We start from the raw sequence: 20,887 nt of genomic DNA, 5'->3' as shown, positions 1-20,887 counted from the left end.
TTACACTGTCACTCAGCTTCAGATTTGTCTCTACCAATAATCAAAGCCAAAGCCTTTTCTTCAGAGGGGAGATAAGCCTGCTTTTAAAGGAAGTGATTTCCAGATGCTTTAAACATTCAGCACATACATCAAGTCCTACTAACAAAAGTTTATCTTTCAGCCCAGAATTTAAGATTCCTATCAAAAAGTATAATCACATTAACTAGCAGCAGTATAATATTTTATCTTACAGTTTTATATTACCTTTATCAGAATTCTATTAAGGCTACATATATATATATATTTTATATTTTTTTTTTCCACAGTGTTATAAAACTTGAACAATTTCACTGAAGTAAACTGAGGTGATTTATACTGAGTAATTCTTCATTCTGATAGAGTAATGCAATATTTCTCAGGAAAAAATCAAAGCACGGTATCTGTGCTTAATACTTGCACTTGTTCAGCTCTCTCTGATTTGCAGAAAATGTTACTATCAGAATTAACAACAGGCCCTTAGATTTATTTTTAATACATTGATCAGTATTTCACTATTTGGGTTGCATCTTTGAACCTGAAGGTGCAGTTGACAGAGAAGGCATCTGATCAGTGGGATGAAAAGTTGCAGAATCCCTGTTTTCATACCAAAACCCAACAGTAAGTTCCACTCCAGTATCGGGGCTCCAAGTGTGGGAGAGTTACTTGTGTAGTTATGGTCTGAGTGAGTGATTTACAGGAATGGGGTATTTGGATATTTTCCATATGCATTAAAGAATAAAGCCAGAATCGACTTTGGTGGAAACATATATTCTTAAGGCAATTCATGATTTTTATTTTTCAAGAAAGTAAATTTGATGGTGATTAATGTATGTTTCAGGTAAAAAAGAAAATAACCTCCAGAGCTATTTTATCTCAGTACAAAATGAGTAAAATAACCTTGTCTTGGGAATATGTAAAGGCTAACATATACCACTGAGAAGTGCAACAAATGAACTAAGTGCCTCTTTCTTGTCCCTCTGAGACAAAAATAAAAAGAGCTGTACAGAAGATTTCTCTGTGGAGCTTCCCAATGACATATGCACTCTAATATCATAGAATCATAGAATGGTTTGTTTTGGAAGGGACCTTAAAGATTATCTAGTTCCAACCCTCTGCCATCGGCAGCGACATCTCCCACTAGACCAGGTTGTTTGAAGTCCTATCCAGCCTGGCTTTGAACACTTCAAGGGAGGGGGCATCCACAACTTCTCTGTGCAACCTGTCCCAGCGTCCCACCACCCTCCGAGTAAAGAACTCCTTCCTAAAACCTAATCTAAGTCTACTCTTCAGTTTGAAACCATTTCCCCTCATCCCATCCCTACATGCCCTTTTCAAAAGTCCCTACTTAGCTTTCCCGTAGCCTCTTCAGGTGCTGGAAGGCGGCTATAAGGTTTCCCCAGAGACTCCTCTTCCACCGACACTTCCTAATATTCAAAATAATTCTGCATCACATACATTGAGTATTGATTTTTACACACAAATGTCAATTCACAATCATGCTTTTGCAAACACAAATACAATCTAGGCTTATGAAATAAATTTATTAATTTTTAAAATTTCAATTTCTTCCTTTGCAACATTTAAATTTCCCCAGTAATCTAAGGGCCATCTGTAATCTGGGCCAACAGTAGTCTGGGCCCTTTAAAACACATTTCCAGATGCTTGACATGTATAACAAATCTCTTCAAGATAACACACACAGAGGAGTCATAACAGCTGTTGGTGCACACAGCTGCCAGCACCACTGGACAAAAGAAAGCCACAAAGGAGAACCACAGTGGAAAAATTCTGTCTTCACAAAAGTGATACGTTTTTTGAATGACATCACAACTCCCTGCAATATCACCACTGTATTCATCAGAAATCACTGGGAAGATACATACTCTACATTAACAGGAGTCAAGTATCTTTACATTAATTCATAAGACAAGCTTCTGATGTAGATGATATGAAAAGAGAAAGAGCTGGCTTTGTTAAACTTATGCCTGTTCTTGAGTAAATCCTTTGCAGTATAACTCCTGTTTCACAGAAGGTGGCTGTAAGTACTAGGGATTTAACTGAGTCAGATGGAGTTAGGAAAGCCAATGCAGTCACCTTGGTCAGCCTCAACTGGGACTCCCACCCATACCTTCTTCCCTTGGGCCCATGAGCCCCACTTCAGCACAAATCTGGAGCTCCAGACTTCTGTCTGCCTTTGACCTTGTCTCTTGGATGGATGATGAGCCCACGCTGTAGCCTTGTCTCCAGTAAACTCTCTGGTGCTATCTCCTCTTGCTTAACAGACTTCCTGGGATGGACCCGAGGCTTGGTTCACCCCCTTGCTGTGCCTGGGGCTGACAAAAGGCTCCGCTACCAGGCACTGGTGCTGCTTGCTGTGTGCAGACTTGTGGGGCTGTGCCCCACTTGTGAGGATACCGACTGCACTGGGATCACCCTTGGCTCCCAATTTTGTGATAAGAATGGTCTTCATAGGCACACCAGCTGCAAAAGGAAATCTAAGAAAATGCTCAGGGAGCTGGATTATGTAATTTGGAGGCCACTCTCTATTATCTTTGAAAGGTTATGGTGATCCAGGAAGGCCCCTGAGGACTGAACAAAATCAAATGTCACTCTCAGCTTCAAGAAAAGGATTTGGGGAACTACAGGCTGCTCAGTCACATGTTAATCCTTGGGAAGGTGATAGAGCAAATATTCCTGGAAGCTATTTCCAGACATATGACGGACAAAAAACTGGGAGTAATCAGCAAGAATTTATCAATGGGAAATGATGCCTGACCAGCCTGGCACTTGTACAACAAAATTACTAGCTTGGTAGATGAGGGGAGAGCAATGTATGTTGTTTGGCAAAGCTTTTGATGTGGCATTCCACAACGACCTCACAAACTGAGGAAGCATGGCCTAGTGAAGTGAATGGTACGGTGGACAGAAAACTGGCTGAAATGCTAGATTTAAATGGTTATGGTGAGCACCACAAGGTCCACCTGGAGGCTAGTCTCTAGTGGTGTATCCCAAGAGAAAATACCAGGAATAACATTGAATTACTGAAAACTGGAATATTTATTGATGGTCAGACAGCATCTTTGGTAAGTTTGTAGACAACAAAAAACTGGGAGAAGCGGTTGATGCACAAGATGGCTGTGCTGTCATTCAGAAGGACCTTGACAGGCCAGAGAAATGGGCCAACACAAATTTTAAGAAGTTCAACAAAGGGAAATGAAAAGTTGGAGGAATAATCCCATACACCAGTACAAGCTGGAAAACAACTTTGTAGAAAAGCAGCTGGGGTTCCTGGTAGACAAGCTGAACCTGAGTCAGCAATGTGCCCTTGAGATAGAGATGGCCAACAGCACCCTGAGCTGCATTAGGCAGAGCATCCTCCACAGGTTGAGGGAGGAGGTGATTCTTTCCCTCTTATTAGCCATGGTGAAATACTTCTGAAGTGCTATGTTCAGTTCTGGACTACTCAGTCACATGAGAATACTGGAGGAAGTCCTACACAAGGAACATGAAGATCAAAGGATGAAGCACACATCATTAAACAAAGGGCAGGGTTCTGCAACATAAAATCACATCACTAAGCATTCATGTTAAGTGAAGTTCTGTGAGGTAAATTCAGTCTGCCTTTCAGCTCTGATGCCTACTAAGCTAATTTGCTTTGCTATCTAGCATTTTGTACATTTTCAGTATTAACTCTACTGTATTAAATGGGAGATGGTCTAAAAGAGCCCTAGGGTAGCATTTTACATCACAAAATTAACAGTTTCAACCACAGCAAATATTTTAGAAGTCTGTTAGTAGCTCACATATTCTTTTCCTCCTCTTTTGCCTCAAGCCTTCAGCTCCTAGGACATCTCAAAAGAATCAATACCTGAAAATGGACACAACTGCAATAATCCTAAGAGCTTTTCGCAAAGGAAGAAAGACTGGTGATTCCAGCTATCCACATAGGCATTTTTAATGTGCAGAAATTCACAGTACCCACATTAAGTGGGAAAATTGCCCCTAGATATCCTGAAGGTCCATCCATCCTGTGAAACCTACTATGACACCACTACATCCATAGTCACTCTGAGCCCTCAGATGCAAGATCTCCATCAAGCAGTCATTATCCATGTGTAATCTCTACCCTCTGAAATATAAGGTTAAGATTTAGTATCACCTAAAATAGCCTCAGACTGAATCAGTTAGGTAACGTGTTAAACAGCAGTTGGAAAGTTGACAAGAAGTGTGTTACATTGTTACACAGCTCTCCAGCTTACTATGTGTCACAAAAAACACAGCAAGTGTTGCAAACAGTATGAAACACTTTAGATGTCTTGTCTTTAATATTAATGACGGTATACAGTTTCTACAGCACTACAGCTGTAGCTGGCTCACATCATAATCTGATTGGAAAAAAAAATCCAACATCTGTTGGGACACTTAGTTGAATGTTTCAGCTCCAAATTACACTTTTAGTGTGATGTAGTCCTGTTTGACAACTAATATAGAGATATTGAATATTATTTCCCCTCGCATCTCTGTGTAAAGAAAGGGGAAGAACATAAAGCATGTTTGAGGAAAGAAAGAAACCAATTTTAAACATAATTTTATATGGCAAGCAAAGAAACACGACTGGGATAGAGCAAGTATTTTTCAATACTCTGCTCAGGAACAGGAAAGAAGGAATGGGGTGGAAAAAAAAAAAGGGAAACTGGGGGAAACGAAGTTCATCACATTTATTAAAGTATTAGAACAGCTGTGCAGTGCTGTTTCACTCTGTGGAGAAGTTTTTGTGTGTGGAAGTTCCTTCATTCTGGTCTGCAATCTGCGAAAGGCAATGGAAAATCCTTTCAAAGATCAGAGTGTACACTGGTACTTCAGTACTAGCTACACATGGCTGTACTGTAGCTGTGAACTCACTTCACCGAGCACATTCCTGGAACCTTCAATACATACTGCTACCATCATGTTTCTGAAAACTAACTGTAGGTGGTCAAAACAATTTCTGCCAGTTTGAGTTTGTTGAGTATTTACTATAGGAAGGGGTCTAGGACAATATACTGCCACCATCTTCCCACGAGAACCTCATGGTTCATTCAGCCTCTCCATGCAGCAACACGTGAACCCTTCCTGCTTCCCCTTCTCCACTGCCCTGCCTTGTGGAAGAACTCTGCCATCACCACACTATGCAAAAGGAAGTGGAAGCTAGTAGTAAGGTAATCTGTAAATGCATCTTTGCTGATTCAGGCTTTGGGGTAGAAGATGAAAATTACAGTAGGTACATGGGGAGTCCTTGTACTTAAGATCTTTCAGGCTATGTTTATCTCACTGTGTAGTTCACTGGGTCTACAGAGCAAAACAGGTAGTGACCAAAGCTTGGGATATTTTCCTTCTGAATGTCTCTAGGCCTGCTTCACAGACTAAATACCCATTAGAGATCAAAGGACATCTTCTGGTTTAGTCTTTTCTGAAAGGAATCCACTCTGTTCTACCGTTTTCCTAAAATGAGAATGAAAACATGGTAAAAGGACAAGTCACTTTGAAGCCTTGCTCCTTATGCTAACTAAAACAGCGATGGAGAAGCACTCTAGGCATGCTTTAATAAAGAGCCTGACGAAGTGCAGCAGATAGTTCTCTTGTGCTTGTTCCTTCTACTTGTCTGTTAATGGTTCATCACCAAGCATTGTTACCAAAAGCAAGCAGAATATCTTTCTGGTACCTATCCTCAAAATTAGCAATGAAAAGGAGGAGAATAATCCAATTTCAGAAGAGCAGATCAAAGCAGAGAGTCCATAGTACATTTACTGTGACTGTGTATTTAGTAGCAAAGAGAAAATCTGTCCTTGACAAAAGATTGTCAAGGGAACTCAGTAATTTAAGTCACCTTACAGAGTTGATAGGACTCTCCTATCTTACAGGAAAACCGTAATTAAGTAAATTAATTTAAAAATCTATTAAATAACTGAAATCTATTCAAATTACTGCAATATTTTCTTCAGAATTTACAAGACTTTCTGCAAAACTATGGCTTTCAAATGCAGCTTTAGCTTTAGATTCAAACAGAAGAGGACAGTGCTGCAATATGTCGTGCTTTTTCTCACACATCAGGGTTTTCAGTGGAAGCAATGGGATAAGTACACCAGACAATAAGAAGCACAGAAGAGAAATGGTTCTAATCCTAAGAAAATGCATGTTTAACTTCTGAACCAAATGCAAAGGCAATAGTCTGAAGATCATGCACAGGAATGAAGAAGTAATGGGTATACCAGATATATTTGATGGAAATACTGAGCTCTAGCCCTTGCTCCACGCCAAGAGGCAGTAAAAAAGCATACTTAGAATGATTACACAAACTGGACCACTAAGTACATAGAGTAGTTTTCATTCATAATACAAATGCAGACCTCTGCATACCCCAATTAGTCCGGTGGAAGACAACTCTTCTCTCTCCCATCCTCCCTATCCCTTTAGAGACATCCTCAAGCAACTAAGCAGAAGGAAAAGAAGAAGAGGCAATAAAAGAAGGAACACCGAGTTTGAAATGTAGGTTAAAGTTAATGACCTTTTACACTTCTTGAAATCAGCCATGTTTGTGCCAACTCTACACTGCTGAAAGTGGTCATTAAACAGAACAGGAAAAGCAAGAGCTCCCCGTTTTCCCCCAAGTCCACAGTTTGACAAATGAACTTTGCCATCTCTGATAATGGATGTGCATCTTAAGGATGTGCATCTTAAGCAGACACCACTGCTCACAACAAATGACAAGAAATCCTGAAGATTACTTCTTGATGCATTTAATTTATTTTGCTATATTCTAAGAACTAGGGTATCACAAAGTGTAAGGTACACATTGTAACAGGACTAACAGGACTCCAGTTGGATGAGGTAAAAATGGGTTATAAAATATTAGGAAAAGCAATAACAAAAAATACAAACAATCTCATCCAGTCACGTATCAGCTGCAAATCCAAATTCTGAAACCCTTGAAAATCAGTCCCAGGAAAAGTTCACGGCTGCTCTTTCAAAAGAAGGACATTCCATTTCTAGGAGACTAAAAGTGGAAGAATCTCCCATGCCAACCCTCTACTTGATCTTTGTAAACTGCATCCTTGATGTATGCACCAAGTTGACCTGGGTAACATTGCTCTGTTAGGACTTGTCACTGGGAGGTTTCTTCTTAGCTTCCACATCCTTCTTGAACTCTTCAAGCTTCTTTGCTATGTTAGGAATCTTCCAAGATAAAAACAAAACAAACAAAAAAACCAAACAACACACAAATTAACAAAAAATCCTGAGCTTCATGAGCCTCAGCAGGAAAGACAATACCATAAATGCAGCAAGAAATCCCATTAAGTTTAAACTGGTTTCTGTAAAATACTTGCTTCCAGCACCTGCTATGTTGCAGAGGTTAGAAACAAAGCAGATGAAAGCACCTCACACAAGGTTTTGGGAAATATTTAGATTGTAAAAACTAAAAGTCAGCCAGTGGCGACTGGAACAGGAGGGAAGAAAAAAGATAATTTCACAGGACATTTAGTAAGACCAGTCTGGCTTCCTCACTGAAAGAGGACAAACTGCCAAGGATAAGCCGATTTAAGCAGTGATGCGCAGACTTTAATAATGACTTTTGGAGAGGGAGTTAGATTGTACTGTACTGGTCACAAACAGAAAAAAAGATATTCAAGAGCAGCAAATATGTTCTCAAGAAATTTATGAATAAATATTCTGCTGGACCATTTTGAGGAAACCAGAATTCCCCACTGGGGTATTCTATTGCATTGCAAATTGGCCACATTTTGCAGTTTCATATTTGAATGAAAATTCAATTTACCGCTTGTGAGCTTCAAATCTTCACCTTTCTCTTGCAAATAGAAACATTTTGATAAAGCAATCCAACAGTAAACTATGACAATGTTAAAAAAAATAATAAAATTTTAAAAAGCGCCACTTTTAATAGCAGGGAATAGATCATCCAGGCCAGACTGTAACACTCCTGACATTTAAGCTAAACCACTGTTGTCAGCACAATCCTCCATGTGCTTTTAAGTAAGAACATGTATGTACAGCTGCAGGATTAGGACCTCATTATGACAAGTCTATCTTAGGTGTCATTTAAAACCAATCATCTTTGATACCAGAAATAAAATTACTAGTCATCCTGCAAGTCAGTGTTAAATTCCCAGGGAACTATTTCCTGCAAATCAAAAGCTTAAGTCCCCCTCTTGTGGTAATACTTATAACAGTATATACTATAAATAATAATATAACAATTAGTCCCAAAAAAACACTATACTACATTTACGATACATATTGATACACCCAAATATGCTCTTATGACTACATTTTCATAATGCTATAAAACACAAATTGGAAAGAAAAAACAGCCTTTTTTCCGTACTCTTGTTGAAGTGACTGAACAAGAAGAATCACAAAAGATTGACAACAAGCAAGGAGCAAAACATAAGAATTCTGCAAGCAAGATAACTTCAATACTGAAGATGAGAGGAATTCAAAACGTAAATGTCATCAGAGATCTGAGCCTCAACAGCTTTTTTTCAAAACTAGGCTAATATATATTGCGTAAGAAAGGGAAAAGAAATGGTATTACATTTCATTAACTCTTCTGGCCTGTAAACAGCTAAGTGACACTGCTCTTACATGGGATTCTGCTGATTCTGCAGAAATTAAAAGCTTGTATTGAAGGGTCAGCTCTAAATCTTCTTCTACTCTAACTCTCACAGTGAAAACACCTCTGCTCACTCCGAGAACCAAGGAAGGAAAGTTGACTTTCTTTTCTCACTGTGAGTAAAGAAGGAAAGAAAGACTGCAGGTTGATATACTGATTAAAGTAAGTGCAGGTGCTGAATTTTCAAAAAAGCTGGCAAAGCTTATTTTCTTTATTGGTACAGAAGACTGACATTTCAGATGCTCTGAAATATTTTTAAGTAACGAACAGGTGTACTGAGTGTAGAACACTGTAAGCAGACAGAAACTAGTATTTTTGTGCCAGTACAATCCATAAGCAGCTGCTAAACCTCTTCTGTTTCTTCTGTCTCTATGTAGATACCAGTTTACCTTAAGTGTGCTCTAGATCCCCACCCCCAAGGCTCTAAGCATTGCTCTACAACAGAGAGGTTGTCAGAGGGAGATTATTTCATCCCATTTACATTCCAGTTCCTCTGTAACTAAAGTCAGTATGATCTGCATTCTGTTTAAATAAAATAAACCTTTAAAATAAATACTGATTGAGGAAAAATAGCCTTATATTTTCAAAATAATTTTTATTCTGAGAATATAAGGATACTCACATCATAGTTCTGAGCCAGATACATCCCAACCACATTGCCAAGAGTAAAACCAAGCTAAAAAGGAAGAAAGAGGAAAAAGAATAGTTAACATCTTTTCAATTAAAACATATTGGTTAAAAAAAAAAATAATAATAATGTAATATTCCAAGTCATGTGAAGACTGAATAGTTTCAATTCTGCTCCTACTTAATTTATCACCTTTCTTCCAGAGATGTGCAATTTTACTCCTCTTCCTCATCAGAAAAACCTCATCAAAATACAGCACAGTTGTGTTTTAAGTGCACATCTCTAAGACTATTTGGATCAGACTGTGATCATCATTGTAAAATTCTTTTCACACCCACAAAGGCAGTAACTGTAACTCCTCCAAAAATGGGGGAGATAGCAGCAGGGACTTAATATCACAAAGCTCTTTGCCCAAACCTGCAGAACCTAAAGCAACACTCCAGTAAAACAATGCTCAGTGCTTAAGAAGGACACACATATACAAAGACATGACACAGTAATATACAGTAGAGAAAAAGGTTTGCAAGCTTGAGAGTCAGAACAGAGGCTCTGACTGCCAAAAGATCCCATTCCCACCTTAAAAGCTTTAAGACTAGAGCTCCTCCATCAACTTAAACTGATGTAAAACTACTTCTGGTACAACTAATAACTGCACGTTCCAGACCCCTTCGACCTCAAGAGATTAGTTTTCAGCCAAATCCACTCTGACCTAGGGGCTTCTCCAATGCAGGAAAGCACTGCTGGTAGGAAGCAGGGCACAATCTCATTTGGCAGTTGTGCAAACTCATGGTTTCTGAAGGATGTCTGTGAAAATGCACCCTGGAAAGACAGTGAGAGCAAAATAGAAGCACAGTTCCTGGCCCAGGCCCTGTCTACCAGTCGAGCATAATGACATTTCTAAAGTGAAAGAAATTCCTCTCTGCAAAAACAGGTGACGAGATTTTCATTGATCAACTCCTCAAGATTCCAGGTTTTATTTCAATTGTTACATTTCATAGTAAGTATATTCTATATCATGAAAGCTCATTTGACTATTTGGGAAGAGGACACTACTAATACTGTGCCTTCATTCACTGTCAGTAGACAAAATCACTCTATACAGCAGCTGAGGCCAGTTCTATTTAAGAACATTGGTTTTCCTGATGGTCGCTGCTGTAAAAATATTTTAACAAAAACACTGTTCATGGTAACAACTTTGCCATCACATACTGACTTTACATCTTTTCCATGCCCAAAGCAGGATACAGTACAGCTCATCTTTTCAGTGATTCAGACACTGTAAGCATAGCTGGTGAAATAAAGCCAGATACAGAAAACTAAAATTGGTTGAAAACTGCCAAATGAACCATGACTGCAAGCCACTTCAGTATTTTCTTAAACAGACTTTTGGTCTTACTCTTTGCTTATTATTACTTTTTAGGAGCTTAGCTATAACAATTTAAGAAAAAGTAGGATTCTTTTTTTGTGTACTGCACCGGTTATAATTTGCTCTTGCAGTTTTAATTATCAGTAAAATAAGTACTCTGGGAGATACTAACAAATATTGCACTGATGTAAATCAGACTTGTGATCCCTCTTAATGCAGAGCACCATTCCAGCAGACGAGAATTTCCTGTCTATAGCACTGTCTGGGAACTCACTTGAAAACACAAACCCAGTCCTTGATTATGAGCCGTTTTCTAGGCTTTTACCCTAAAATATTTTCAAAGATGGGCCAACTATCATATTCTGCTGTGTGATAAGGCTTATTTCTGTACAGATAGTACTGACATCAGCACTCCCTTTAAGTGTACTCCTTTATTGAAAAGTCTAGCACCACATTCAAGAGCAATCCACCCAGTTACATTTACTTTTTATAGTTTACAATTCAAGCAGAGGGAAACATTTCACTATTTAGACTTCAACCATGTGGACAGCAAAATATACAGCCAATTAAAAAATACATGTTAACTAAGGAGGACAGGGCTGATGAGAGTTCAGGGTCTTCCAATTTCTACCCAGCGTTTCAAGTTGCATTTTAAACAAATGTTTATTTTCTGCTTAACTCTGGACAGCAAAAATACATGTTTTTCAAGATTATCCCTTTATCTCCCTGTTACAGCCCTAACAAGGGAGAGCAAGAGGTAAATACCCAATCAATACCCAAAGAAGGAAGAAACCCAGAAAAAGCATAGCTTTTTTCCAACCTTCAGGCACTAATCAAGAAGTCATAATTAGTAAGAGGTTTTCATTTCACAACTGTAACAAAAAAAACATTAGCAGCAAGCAGTGGAGTTGATAACCACAGAAACTTTGAGAGTGGCTAGGCATATTTACTGTAACTGTGTGTTGAGACTACAAGAGAGAGCAACAGAAGTTACTGAGGCTTTCATACTTGTTATTACATTTTATTCTGAAGTTGAGATAGGAAATAGGCCTTATTTATTCATTTCATAGAAAAAGACAAGACTCCCAACTTACAACAGGCCATCTCTTCTTGCTCTGTATCAACACACTTCGTATGAAACTTATTAACCAGCTACATTATTCTTCCTCAATAAAAGATGAAAGGCTATCACTTGATGTCTGTATTTACTGGGACCTGTGTAAACACAACTCAAACCCTGTCGTATCCCTCACGCCATTAGAATGAAAAACACGAGGCCATTTCCATGCTGTGCCACAGCAGAAACCGGCATGGTTTTTTTGGTCAGGAAATTTATTGCCACACTCGGCAGTAAAAATATCAGCATCGATTAAGCATTTGGTGAAGATTAGCCAGGCATCTAACTTCAGACACCCAGAAGAGTTGAAGGGAACATACAGAAAAGCGTGTTAGAATGAGAAAAGTACAAAAACTTTTAGTCTACTCATTCTGCTGCTGCTAAGGGGATTTAATGAAAGTCGGCAGCGAAACATGACCCCTCGCCTTAACTTCTATATATAAAAATCCCCATTTCCTGTGATAAATTTTTAAAGGCGAGCAAAATGGCAGACTGGAAAGACAGGAAAGGAGGGAGGCACATATACGAATACAAATAAATTCGAGCATCGGGAGGACATAAAAAAACCTCGGTGAATCTCCACGGCAAATCAGGGGCACGACTTGGGAGCCAAACCAAGGCAGGAACGCTATTTTCAGAGCGGGTTTAAGGCAGCACAGGAGGCTGCCGCGCCGTGAAGCAGGGGGAGGCGGCTGAGGGGATGGCAGGGCGGGTCTGCAGCTGCCGGAGAGCGGGGACCGCCCGAAGGCGCACGCCCCACGAAGCGGCTGCGCCGCTCAGGAGCCCAACACCGGGCGCAGCCGCCCCGTCCGAGCAGCTCCTCAGCCGCAGGGGCGAGTCCCGCCGAGCAGCCCAGGAGCGCAGCGCGGGGCTGCGGGGAGAGGCCGCCGCGCCAGCCCCTCGGGCCTCCCCGAGCGCGGGCGGTGACCGCACCCAGCGCGTTTCCTCCCGCCGCCGCGGACAGGACAGGACGGGACGGGACGGGCCCCGCCGCCGCCGCCCGCCTCGCTCCGCCCCGCCCCGCCGCGAAATGGCGGCGCCGCCGCCCCGTGGAACCTTACCAAGAACTGCAGCATGGCGCTCCCCTGCCTGCCTGCCCGCCTGCCTGCCGGGGAAGTCAAGCGGGCGGCGGCGGCGCCTCTTCCGGGAGCCGGGCGGCCCGCCCTCCCCGCCGCGGGGAGGCTGCGCCCAGCACCGCCCGCCCGCGCCCCTTGGGCGGCCCCGCGCCCTGGGCTGGGCCGGCCGCGGCTCTGGCGCCCGCCCGGAGAGAGGTGCCCGGGCAGGCTGCTCCGCGCTGCTGGCAGGGATGAGGAACCGCGCAAAGGGCGCGGTGGGCCATGTCGTAAGGTCTCCCTGCCGCTGCACGGGGAGGTGTCTGGTTCCCGCCACCGAGCCTGCCGCTGCCCCGGGACTGCACGGGGGGGTGCCGGGCTGCGAGACGGGAGCCGGGGTGTTCGCAGAACGGGTCCTTTAAAGCTGGGGTTTTCCAGGAAGGATCAGGGGAACTAGACACTCAGATGCAGACCAAGTCCCGTGTGATTGGGTGTCCCCTGCCTCAGTGCTTGGAAAATCTCCGCCTCCCGTGGTGGAAGAGGCTGAAAGGTTCTCCTTACTTCATTTTTTCCTTTCCTAGTCAGTGCTCTGTATAGACCATCTAGGGTACCCATGACCGGGTTCGGGGCCCCAGTGTAGAAAAGACTTGGGTAAAGCTCAGCAGAGGGTCCTGGAGCCGGTCAGGGCTGGGGGAGCAGGGCTTGCTCAGTGGGGGACCCGGCAGCACCCTCCAGGGCCCGTGAGGGGTGTTGCTCAGGCTGTTCACAGCTGTGTGCCGTGGGAGGACGGGGCGCAGCAGGTGCAAGATTAAATCAGGGGATGGTTTGATTTACGGACAGACTGTTTTGTCGCTTACGGGAGGCAGGCACGCAGTAGGCCCAGATTAGCCAGTGAGGTTGTTCTGTCTCCACCTTTGGAAGTTTTCAAGACCCAGGTGGGTTAAACACTGAGCAAAACCCTGAGCAACCCACTCTGGCCTCAGAGCTGACCTGGATCATCCTGTGATCCCACAAGAGCTTTCAAAGAACCTATGTTCCTCTTTTTTTTTTTTCTTTTTTTTTTTTTTTTTCTCTCTTTTTTCCCCTTAGCATAATTAGAAGATGAAGAATAGTTTTCCTTTGTGAAACACTGGGTGTCTGGATTCAGTTTATTACAAATGCTACATTTAATTAATCGAGATTTGAGCAGTAAATATCAGTCGGGGAGATTTCTTCTGCTGAAAGTCAGTAAGACTGGAGACTTTATTGCAATGTATTACAAATCTTTTTCACATGCCATTTCAGATTAAAAAAAAAAAAAAAAAGGCAACACAAACCCCAAACAAAACAACAAAACAAGCAAACAGAAATAGAAAAACTCCCGTGGCTATTGTGGAACTATTAGGCATCTCTGCCCTTAAATCAAGCTAACTCAAACTAAGCCTCCTTTCCCAGAAAGCGCAAATGCTCCATCTAATAGAAAACATGTAGCTTTCAGCCTTTCTGTGGAAGGTGCCTTAGTGAGGTACAGAAGTATCTTCTGTGCACTTTAAGAAGGGAAGCACAGAAAGATACTAAGTAACTTCTTTTTTGGTCCTGGTGATACTGTAGTGAAGACCTGGAGTTGAGATAACTTTCTCCTGAGTTTCAGGCTACCCCAAAGCTGCTTTTTCTTCCTTCTCTGGGCCAGAGCTGACATCTGGAAATGGCACACAGAGTTATGGATGGGTGTGGCACAAGAGTCAGTCTTGGGATTCCTTGGCTTCTGGGATGGTGCTCTCAGGAGTCTAGGAAGTGAGCTTAGTTCTGGAAACAGGAACAAATCACCTGGCAAATATATTTTCCTAATGCTGAGGCCTTCTACATGTGTGGAGGCTCAGATCATTGAGATAGTGTTACAGACTCCAGCCTGAGCACATCAGAAATTGGAAAGAGAAAGCAAGGCTCTTAGTAACAATAATGCCTCTACAGGATCACCACAGGGAGGTAACACTTTTCCTTTTATTCTGTGCATTAAAAATGTTGTTATTATGATTAGAATATAATGAGTACAACATCTCTTTAGACAGTCTTGACCCAACAGTACTGTACATGGTTGTTTTCCCTCATGCCATGAATTTTGTCTGTGACATTTAATGAGCAGCCAATTCATTTTTTCCTTTAAAGTAAATCTATTCCATTTACTGAATCATTTTGAATTAAAGACTGCAAGGGGTGGATGGCATATGTTATTGGAAGAACTCAGTCTGACAACTGTAAATGCAACTACTGTGCTTTTATAACTGGGAGGGGGAAAAAATAAGAAAAACCCTTATTTCTTTTAGCTCCCCCAGGTATGCCTTTGCCTCAGACTGGAGAGTCTCATAGTCAGGCAGCACTTACTCCAGCCTGGGCATTGGCTGTAACTTGGTTAGAGTGCATATATTCGATGTTGAAGAAGAGAAGGAATCAGGAAGAGGCACACAAGACTCCATCTCCAACATCACTGAGGCTCTTCTGGGCAATGTTCAGGGGATGTAAGGAGTCCATTGTGCTACATGGCACTAGTTTTGTTTTGCCTAATTGGGGATGGCCTGTTATGTGGCCTGTTTTAATTTCCTTTGCTTTTTTCTTTCCCTGCTTGTAGTGCCAGAGAATGATACAAGTTATAATCCTTCTCAGATCCAGGGCTCAAAGCTGTCTGGGTCTTCTTTAAGGTACCTTTTGTAGCTTCTCTTGATTCTACCAGCTGTTGCCACAGAGATTGGTAACAGCATGTGGAGAATAAGGATAGGGGGAGGAGCAGCAGCCCAAATGGGAGTACAATGAGCTTGTGTGATACTGATCTAGGATGACTGCTCCAGGAAAACCAGGGCTCTGTGAGACTGACAGCTGATTGACAGTAGCTCTGCTTTACCTCCTTCCACCTTGCAATCACAAACACGTTTTAGGAATTGCAGGTGTGGGGTTTTTTGTTTGTTTGTTTGGGTTTTTTTGTTTGGTTGTTTGGTTTTGGTGTTGGGGTTTTTTTTGTTGTTTGTTTTGTGTTTTGTTTGTTTGTTTGTTTTGGGTTTTTTTTTGTGGGAAAAATACAGATCTGAATCCAGAAGTGAAATATCTGCAGTGTAAAAAAGAATATAGAAGTCATGGAGCACCAGTGAGATCCCAGGAGCTACTGCTTGCATTCAATCGAAACCAAAGATGAAATGCTGAATAGCAAGTACAGTGAGTTCCTCACTCACCTGCAGACGAGTCTGATAATTTTGAACACTAATTATGTGCAGGCAAGTGGTAAAAGCAATAGTAATACCCATATGTATAATGAACAATGTCTTTGAAAACAGATTCTCCCTTGTAACAAAGAATCTTGAAGAATAAGCTACTTAAAATAAGTAACGTTGAAGAATTCATCTTTCAGAAACAGAAACATTTTTTTAAAAATACATTTGATGCTTGAGAAGACTTTCTCAATGTTATCTACTTTAACTCAGATGCTCTACAAGTATAGTCAAGCCCATAAGGTATGCAGAAAGCTTGTTTGTCAGGAAGTGCTGGATATTCTACATTAATTTTGATTGTCAAATCATATCTGAAAATGCATTCATGTTGATTTAATATTGTTTTCGACATGCATGTGCAGGTCTATACACACTCTATGGAACGTGAGAATCCCTTTCTCAAAGGATAATATTTAATTTACCCTGTTTTTTACAATAAGTTTAAGGGTGTATGAACATATTAGGACAAGAGAGTTCTGTATGTTTGGCCCTCTAGGAAAAGAAGCATGTTATGCCATTATATCATAAGAAATGCTAACAGAAGAGCTTATACTTTTATACCCACATAAATCTATGTGCCCAGACAGAATCCACCTCAGGGTGTAAAGAGAAAGTGCCTGTCACTATTGCAAGGCCACTGCCTATAATATTTGAAAAGTCATAAAGGTCAGGGTAGTTCCCTAATGATTGGAAGAGGCCAAATGTCATACCCACCTGCAAGAAGGACCCAAAAGAGGCCCTAGGAAACTACAGGCCCATTAGTCTTACTTCAGGGAATGAATTGAACAAGTTGTCCCAAAAACTATTACAAACCAAATGAAACTGGTCTTTGGGAAAAGGCAGCACAGATTTACCAAAGGCAACTAATGGCTGATAAACCTGACCACCTACTACAACAAAATAACATTTACTGTTGACATGGGGAGAGCCATAGATGTTGTTTACTTGGACCTCTGCAAAGCTTTTGACACTGTTTCCCACACCCTCTTCCTGAACAAGCTGGCAAAATACAGACTGGATCAGTGGTTTGTGAGATGAGTTGGAAATTGGCTCACAAGCTGCAGTTAGAGGGTGGGGTTCGGTGGTTTTAGCAGGAAAGACCTAGGCAGTTAGGTCTGTTTTCCCTGGAGAAGAGAAGACTCCAAGGGTACCTCATCACCATATTCAGCACTTAATAGGTAGCTACAAAGAGGACGAAGGTTCTCTGTTCCCATGGAGCCACATGCAAAAGGCAAGGGACGAGGGTGAAAGTTGCACTGGGAGAAGTTTCATCTTGATAGAAGAAAGAATTTTTTTACAGTGAGACCAGTCACTTGAACAACCTTCCTAGGGAGGTGATAGCTAGTCCCCAACACCAGAAGACTTCAAGATGTGACTGGAAAAGGAATTAGGTAATCTCATCTAGGCTCCCTTTTTCACAAAAGGACCAGATGGTCTTTTGAGATCCCTTCCAACCTGGGCTGTTCTATGGTTCTATGCTACTAAATGTGACTTATGTCCCAGACTATGTGAGTACTTTCTCCATGAATATTTTACCCAGTGAGCAGTCATGCAGGGATCACAGTCTTCCTTCCAAGTTGCTTTTTCTGTATGATCAGTAAATATGTTATCTGGCCTGAAAGCAACAAAAATAAAATATTTTATGTGAATACTTATGATTTAGCCATTATGAAGATGTAAGCAAAGCAAGACTGGTAGGGAAGAATACTATTTTAGCAGCCTAACTGATATCATGAGGGAAAATGATGTTTGCCATAGAAGCCCTTTCTCAGATCTGAATATGATTTAAGTCACAAGATATAAACACTGATTAAAAAATAATATTATTCTCTTACCTTCACAGTAGCTAATATACATTTTTTAATATAATCCCTCAGGATGCATAAATTTAAGTGTCCTTTTAATACCAGTACTTCATGTATAACTGAAAAAGGGAGTGGAAATCAGTTTTCCTTGAGCTAGAAATTCTGTGAAATAAACACCAGATGGAGCTAGAAGACTATTGTATTAAAATTTCTGTTTACATTTTATTCTGTTTAATCCTTAGATTTTGAGTGCTGTTCTGCCCATTTCTTTTTGCTTCTTTGCCTTAGTAAAGTGTCTTTTATATAACCTGTGGCTTGGTTGAATAGATACTTGAGGAGCTGTACTTATGAAGGACTTTTTTTTGTCTTGCCATGGAAATGTGCACCATTTTAGTACACAATAGATACATCATGTATTCTACACCTAATGTGTATAGAACAATCTGAAATGAGAAATCAGAATTGCAGGGCAATCAGCTTATAAAAAACTTAACAGAACTTGCTACCTCTTAAGTATACCAATTATAATTTCTAGCCTGACAAAAATGAAATATCTTTTCAGTTTGCATCTCCTCAAATCTTTTCTGGTGGAGGTGCATTTTATTGTTAATTTAATTTAAACTTCTGAATACATATTTTTAATAGTAACTTCTACTCCCTTCTCTCTCTGCTTAGGTGCTGTCTCCCAGAGATCCTCTGGAGTTCTGCAGTCAATAGCCCAGTCTCAATAGCTGTTGAAGGCCAAGTTTGCAAATGCAGTTACTGACTAGAAGAGATAGTTGTTGTATCGTTATTTATATTGACCCTTTTAAAGTCTAATTTTTACACAGAGCATGATGAGATTTGAAGATAATCCCTGAAACCAAAAAATAGAAAGAGTTGGTGTAGTTCAATACATTAAAAAAAAAAAAAAAGTCAATCCATTTACTCTATTTATTTATTTATTTACAATTCTTTTTTCTCATAGTGCATGTGAATGTGTTAAAGTCTTCTAGGTCTTTATGTTAGCTGTACACTTGACTCTGCCCAACCCTGTGAGAACAATTCATCAGGGGCAGAGAGAGCAGCTTAGCCCTTCCTATCAGCCCTCAGACAACCTGCAAAAGTTTGCTCCTCTCTGATGCCCTTGTAGCAATGGGCCCTTACCAGAGCCTCACAGCTAGAACAGGGAGACTGTCAGATGTCACCCTGCCCAAGGGTCCCCAAAGTGATCTCCAGAGCTCTCCCTTGTCCTAAAAGTTCTATTTTCCAGAAATAAGAAAACTTCAGAGCATGAAGGAACATGAGCACCAGGAGAAACAGAAGAGACACCCTACAGGAGGTCTCTGAACTACAGGGCTGAAGGGCAGTGTGACTTACAAGTTGGAGTTGAGGGATCTGTCACAGTCCTGTGGTACCACAGCAACACAGGAGACTGGCCTGGATTCATTAAGATTTTTTGTTAATTTTCCAGTAAAATGAGGAACTGATCCTTATTCTCATGGCATGGGCAAATGTTGGATGTCCTAATTCAATCTAAGAACCTAAAAATCTAAGACTTACTCCTCTTTAGAGGAGCATTCCATCCCAGTGTTGCAACTTAATTCTGCATTTCTACAAAAGGACATCTGCAAGCTCTATCTATGAATTTGACATATAACTTGGAATCAGATGTACTCCACAAATTGCTTTACAGAAAGGGAGACAGTCAGAGGGACTTGAGAAATAGCTAGAAAACCCAGAATACCAGCTGAATTTTCTTTATGTGCAAAGTGATAATAATGGTTCTCCTAAACCAAACCAACCGTGTGAATTTCAAAGAAATACTTTGAATGGGAAAATAGATTAAAATGAGAGAGGTAATTCAACCTTTTTCTTTTTCTTGTAGATGCATGAAAGTGCATTTTCTGACCAGTTCAGCCATTCATTCTACCCTAGCATTGCAATTTAATTCTGCATTTCCACAAAGGGACATCTAAAAGCTCTATCTATGAATGTATTGTATACCTTGCAATTACATTACCCAGTGATATACATTGCCTACACACGGTCCCAACTTACCTGCTTAATATCTGACTGCACACCTCAGTGGCTTTCGTTTCTCTGTGTAAATGGCTCTACTTTATCCTTTTATCTCAATTTCTTCAATGCATATATATATATGGGCAATGTATTTTAACTTGGACTCTCTAAGCTTTGAACTGTTTCACCCCGAGGTCAGACAGACAGTGAAGCAAGTTAGCCAGAGAGGCTATGCCATCTCTATCCTTAGATGTTTTCAAGACTCAATGCATAAAGCCCTGAGCAACCTGATCTAAGGTCAGAGCTGCTGCTTGGAAGTGGAAGTTGGAACAGAGAACTATTGAGGTCATTTCCCACTTGAATTATCCTAACCCATGATTTTCCTGTGCTTTATGTTTATATCCAGCAATTTACTACTTCTTTCTCTTAGTGGAAGAAACAGATTTTTCAGTCTTATCAAACCTTGCATCCAAAAATCATGAAACAACTGTCTACCCTGCCAGGCAAAGTGGAAACCTGTCCAGTAAAAGCTCCAGTGTATAAAGAAAGAAAAACCTCAACTCAAAAGACTGATAGTTTTATACTTAGGCAGAGTAATGGAGTATCTTGAATACAAATGAGTCATAGTTTTAAATTTTCACCCTGAAGGTACAAAAATCTAGAAATAGTCTCTGAACAACTCTTCCTCCAGCCAACTGGAGATATTCCCGTAATCACATGCCCCTGGGATAAGGAATTGAAGAAGCTGAAGGCAGAGTTAAGCAAGAAATTACAGAACAATGACATGTCTAGCTGTTGGGTTGTGGCCTGACAAGGGTAGTATTATGAGAAGGACCTTAGTTCACATTTTACGAGCAGGAAATAGATGTGTAACGATTTCCTCTCTGTGCCAAACCTGAAGAGGCCGTGAGTGCCAGTCATGGAGATTTAGCTGCAGTTTCAAGCTGTAGCTGTGCATGCAGCTGTGGGAGTTCCTGCCTCAGCTCTGCACGTTCA

General features: G+C 41.0%; 1 protein-coding gene across 1 annotated transcript; it reads right to left on the bottom strand.

Moving 5' to 3' along the window:
- Positions 1 to 6,778: 6,778 nt before the first annotated feature.
- STMP1 (short transmembrane mitochondrial protein 1) lies at positions 6,779 to 12,961 on the bottom strand. The gene is made up of 3 exons (XM_051640917.1): positions 12,859 to 12,961; positions 9,309 to 9,362; positions 6,779 to 7,230 (listed from the first exon to the last, which is right to left on the bottom strand). The coding sequence occupies exons 1-3, from the start codon at positions 12,871 to 12,873 to the stop codon at positions 7,150 to 7,152; spliced, it is 150 nt and encodes a 49-aa protein (XP_051496877.1). The 5' UTR covers positions 12,874 to 12,961; the 3' UTR covers positions 6,779 to 7,149.
- Positions 12,962 to 20,887: the final 7,926 nt, after the last annotated feature.

The sequence above is a fragment of the Apus apus genome, chromosome 1 (genome assembly GCF_020740795.1).
Source record: "Apus apus isolate bApuApu2 chromosome 1, bApuApu2.pri.cur, whole genome shotgun sequence".
Classification (NCBI taxonomy): Eukaryota; Metazoa; Chordata; class Aves; order Apodiformes; family Apodidae; genus Apus; species Apus apus.
Note: the sequence above shows the minus strand (reverse complement) of the source record. Positions and strands in the feature narration are given on the sequence as shown.

Excerpts from the sequence above, each read along its gene's own strand:
- STMP1 (XM_051640917.1), bottom strand. Across the intron at positions 7,231-9,308 it reads ATCTGGCTCAGAACTATGAT|ATTCCTAACATAGCAAAGAA; the intron begins GTGAGTATCCTT and ends TTATCTTGGAAG.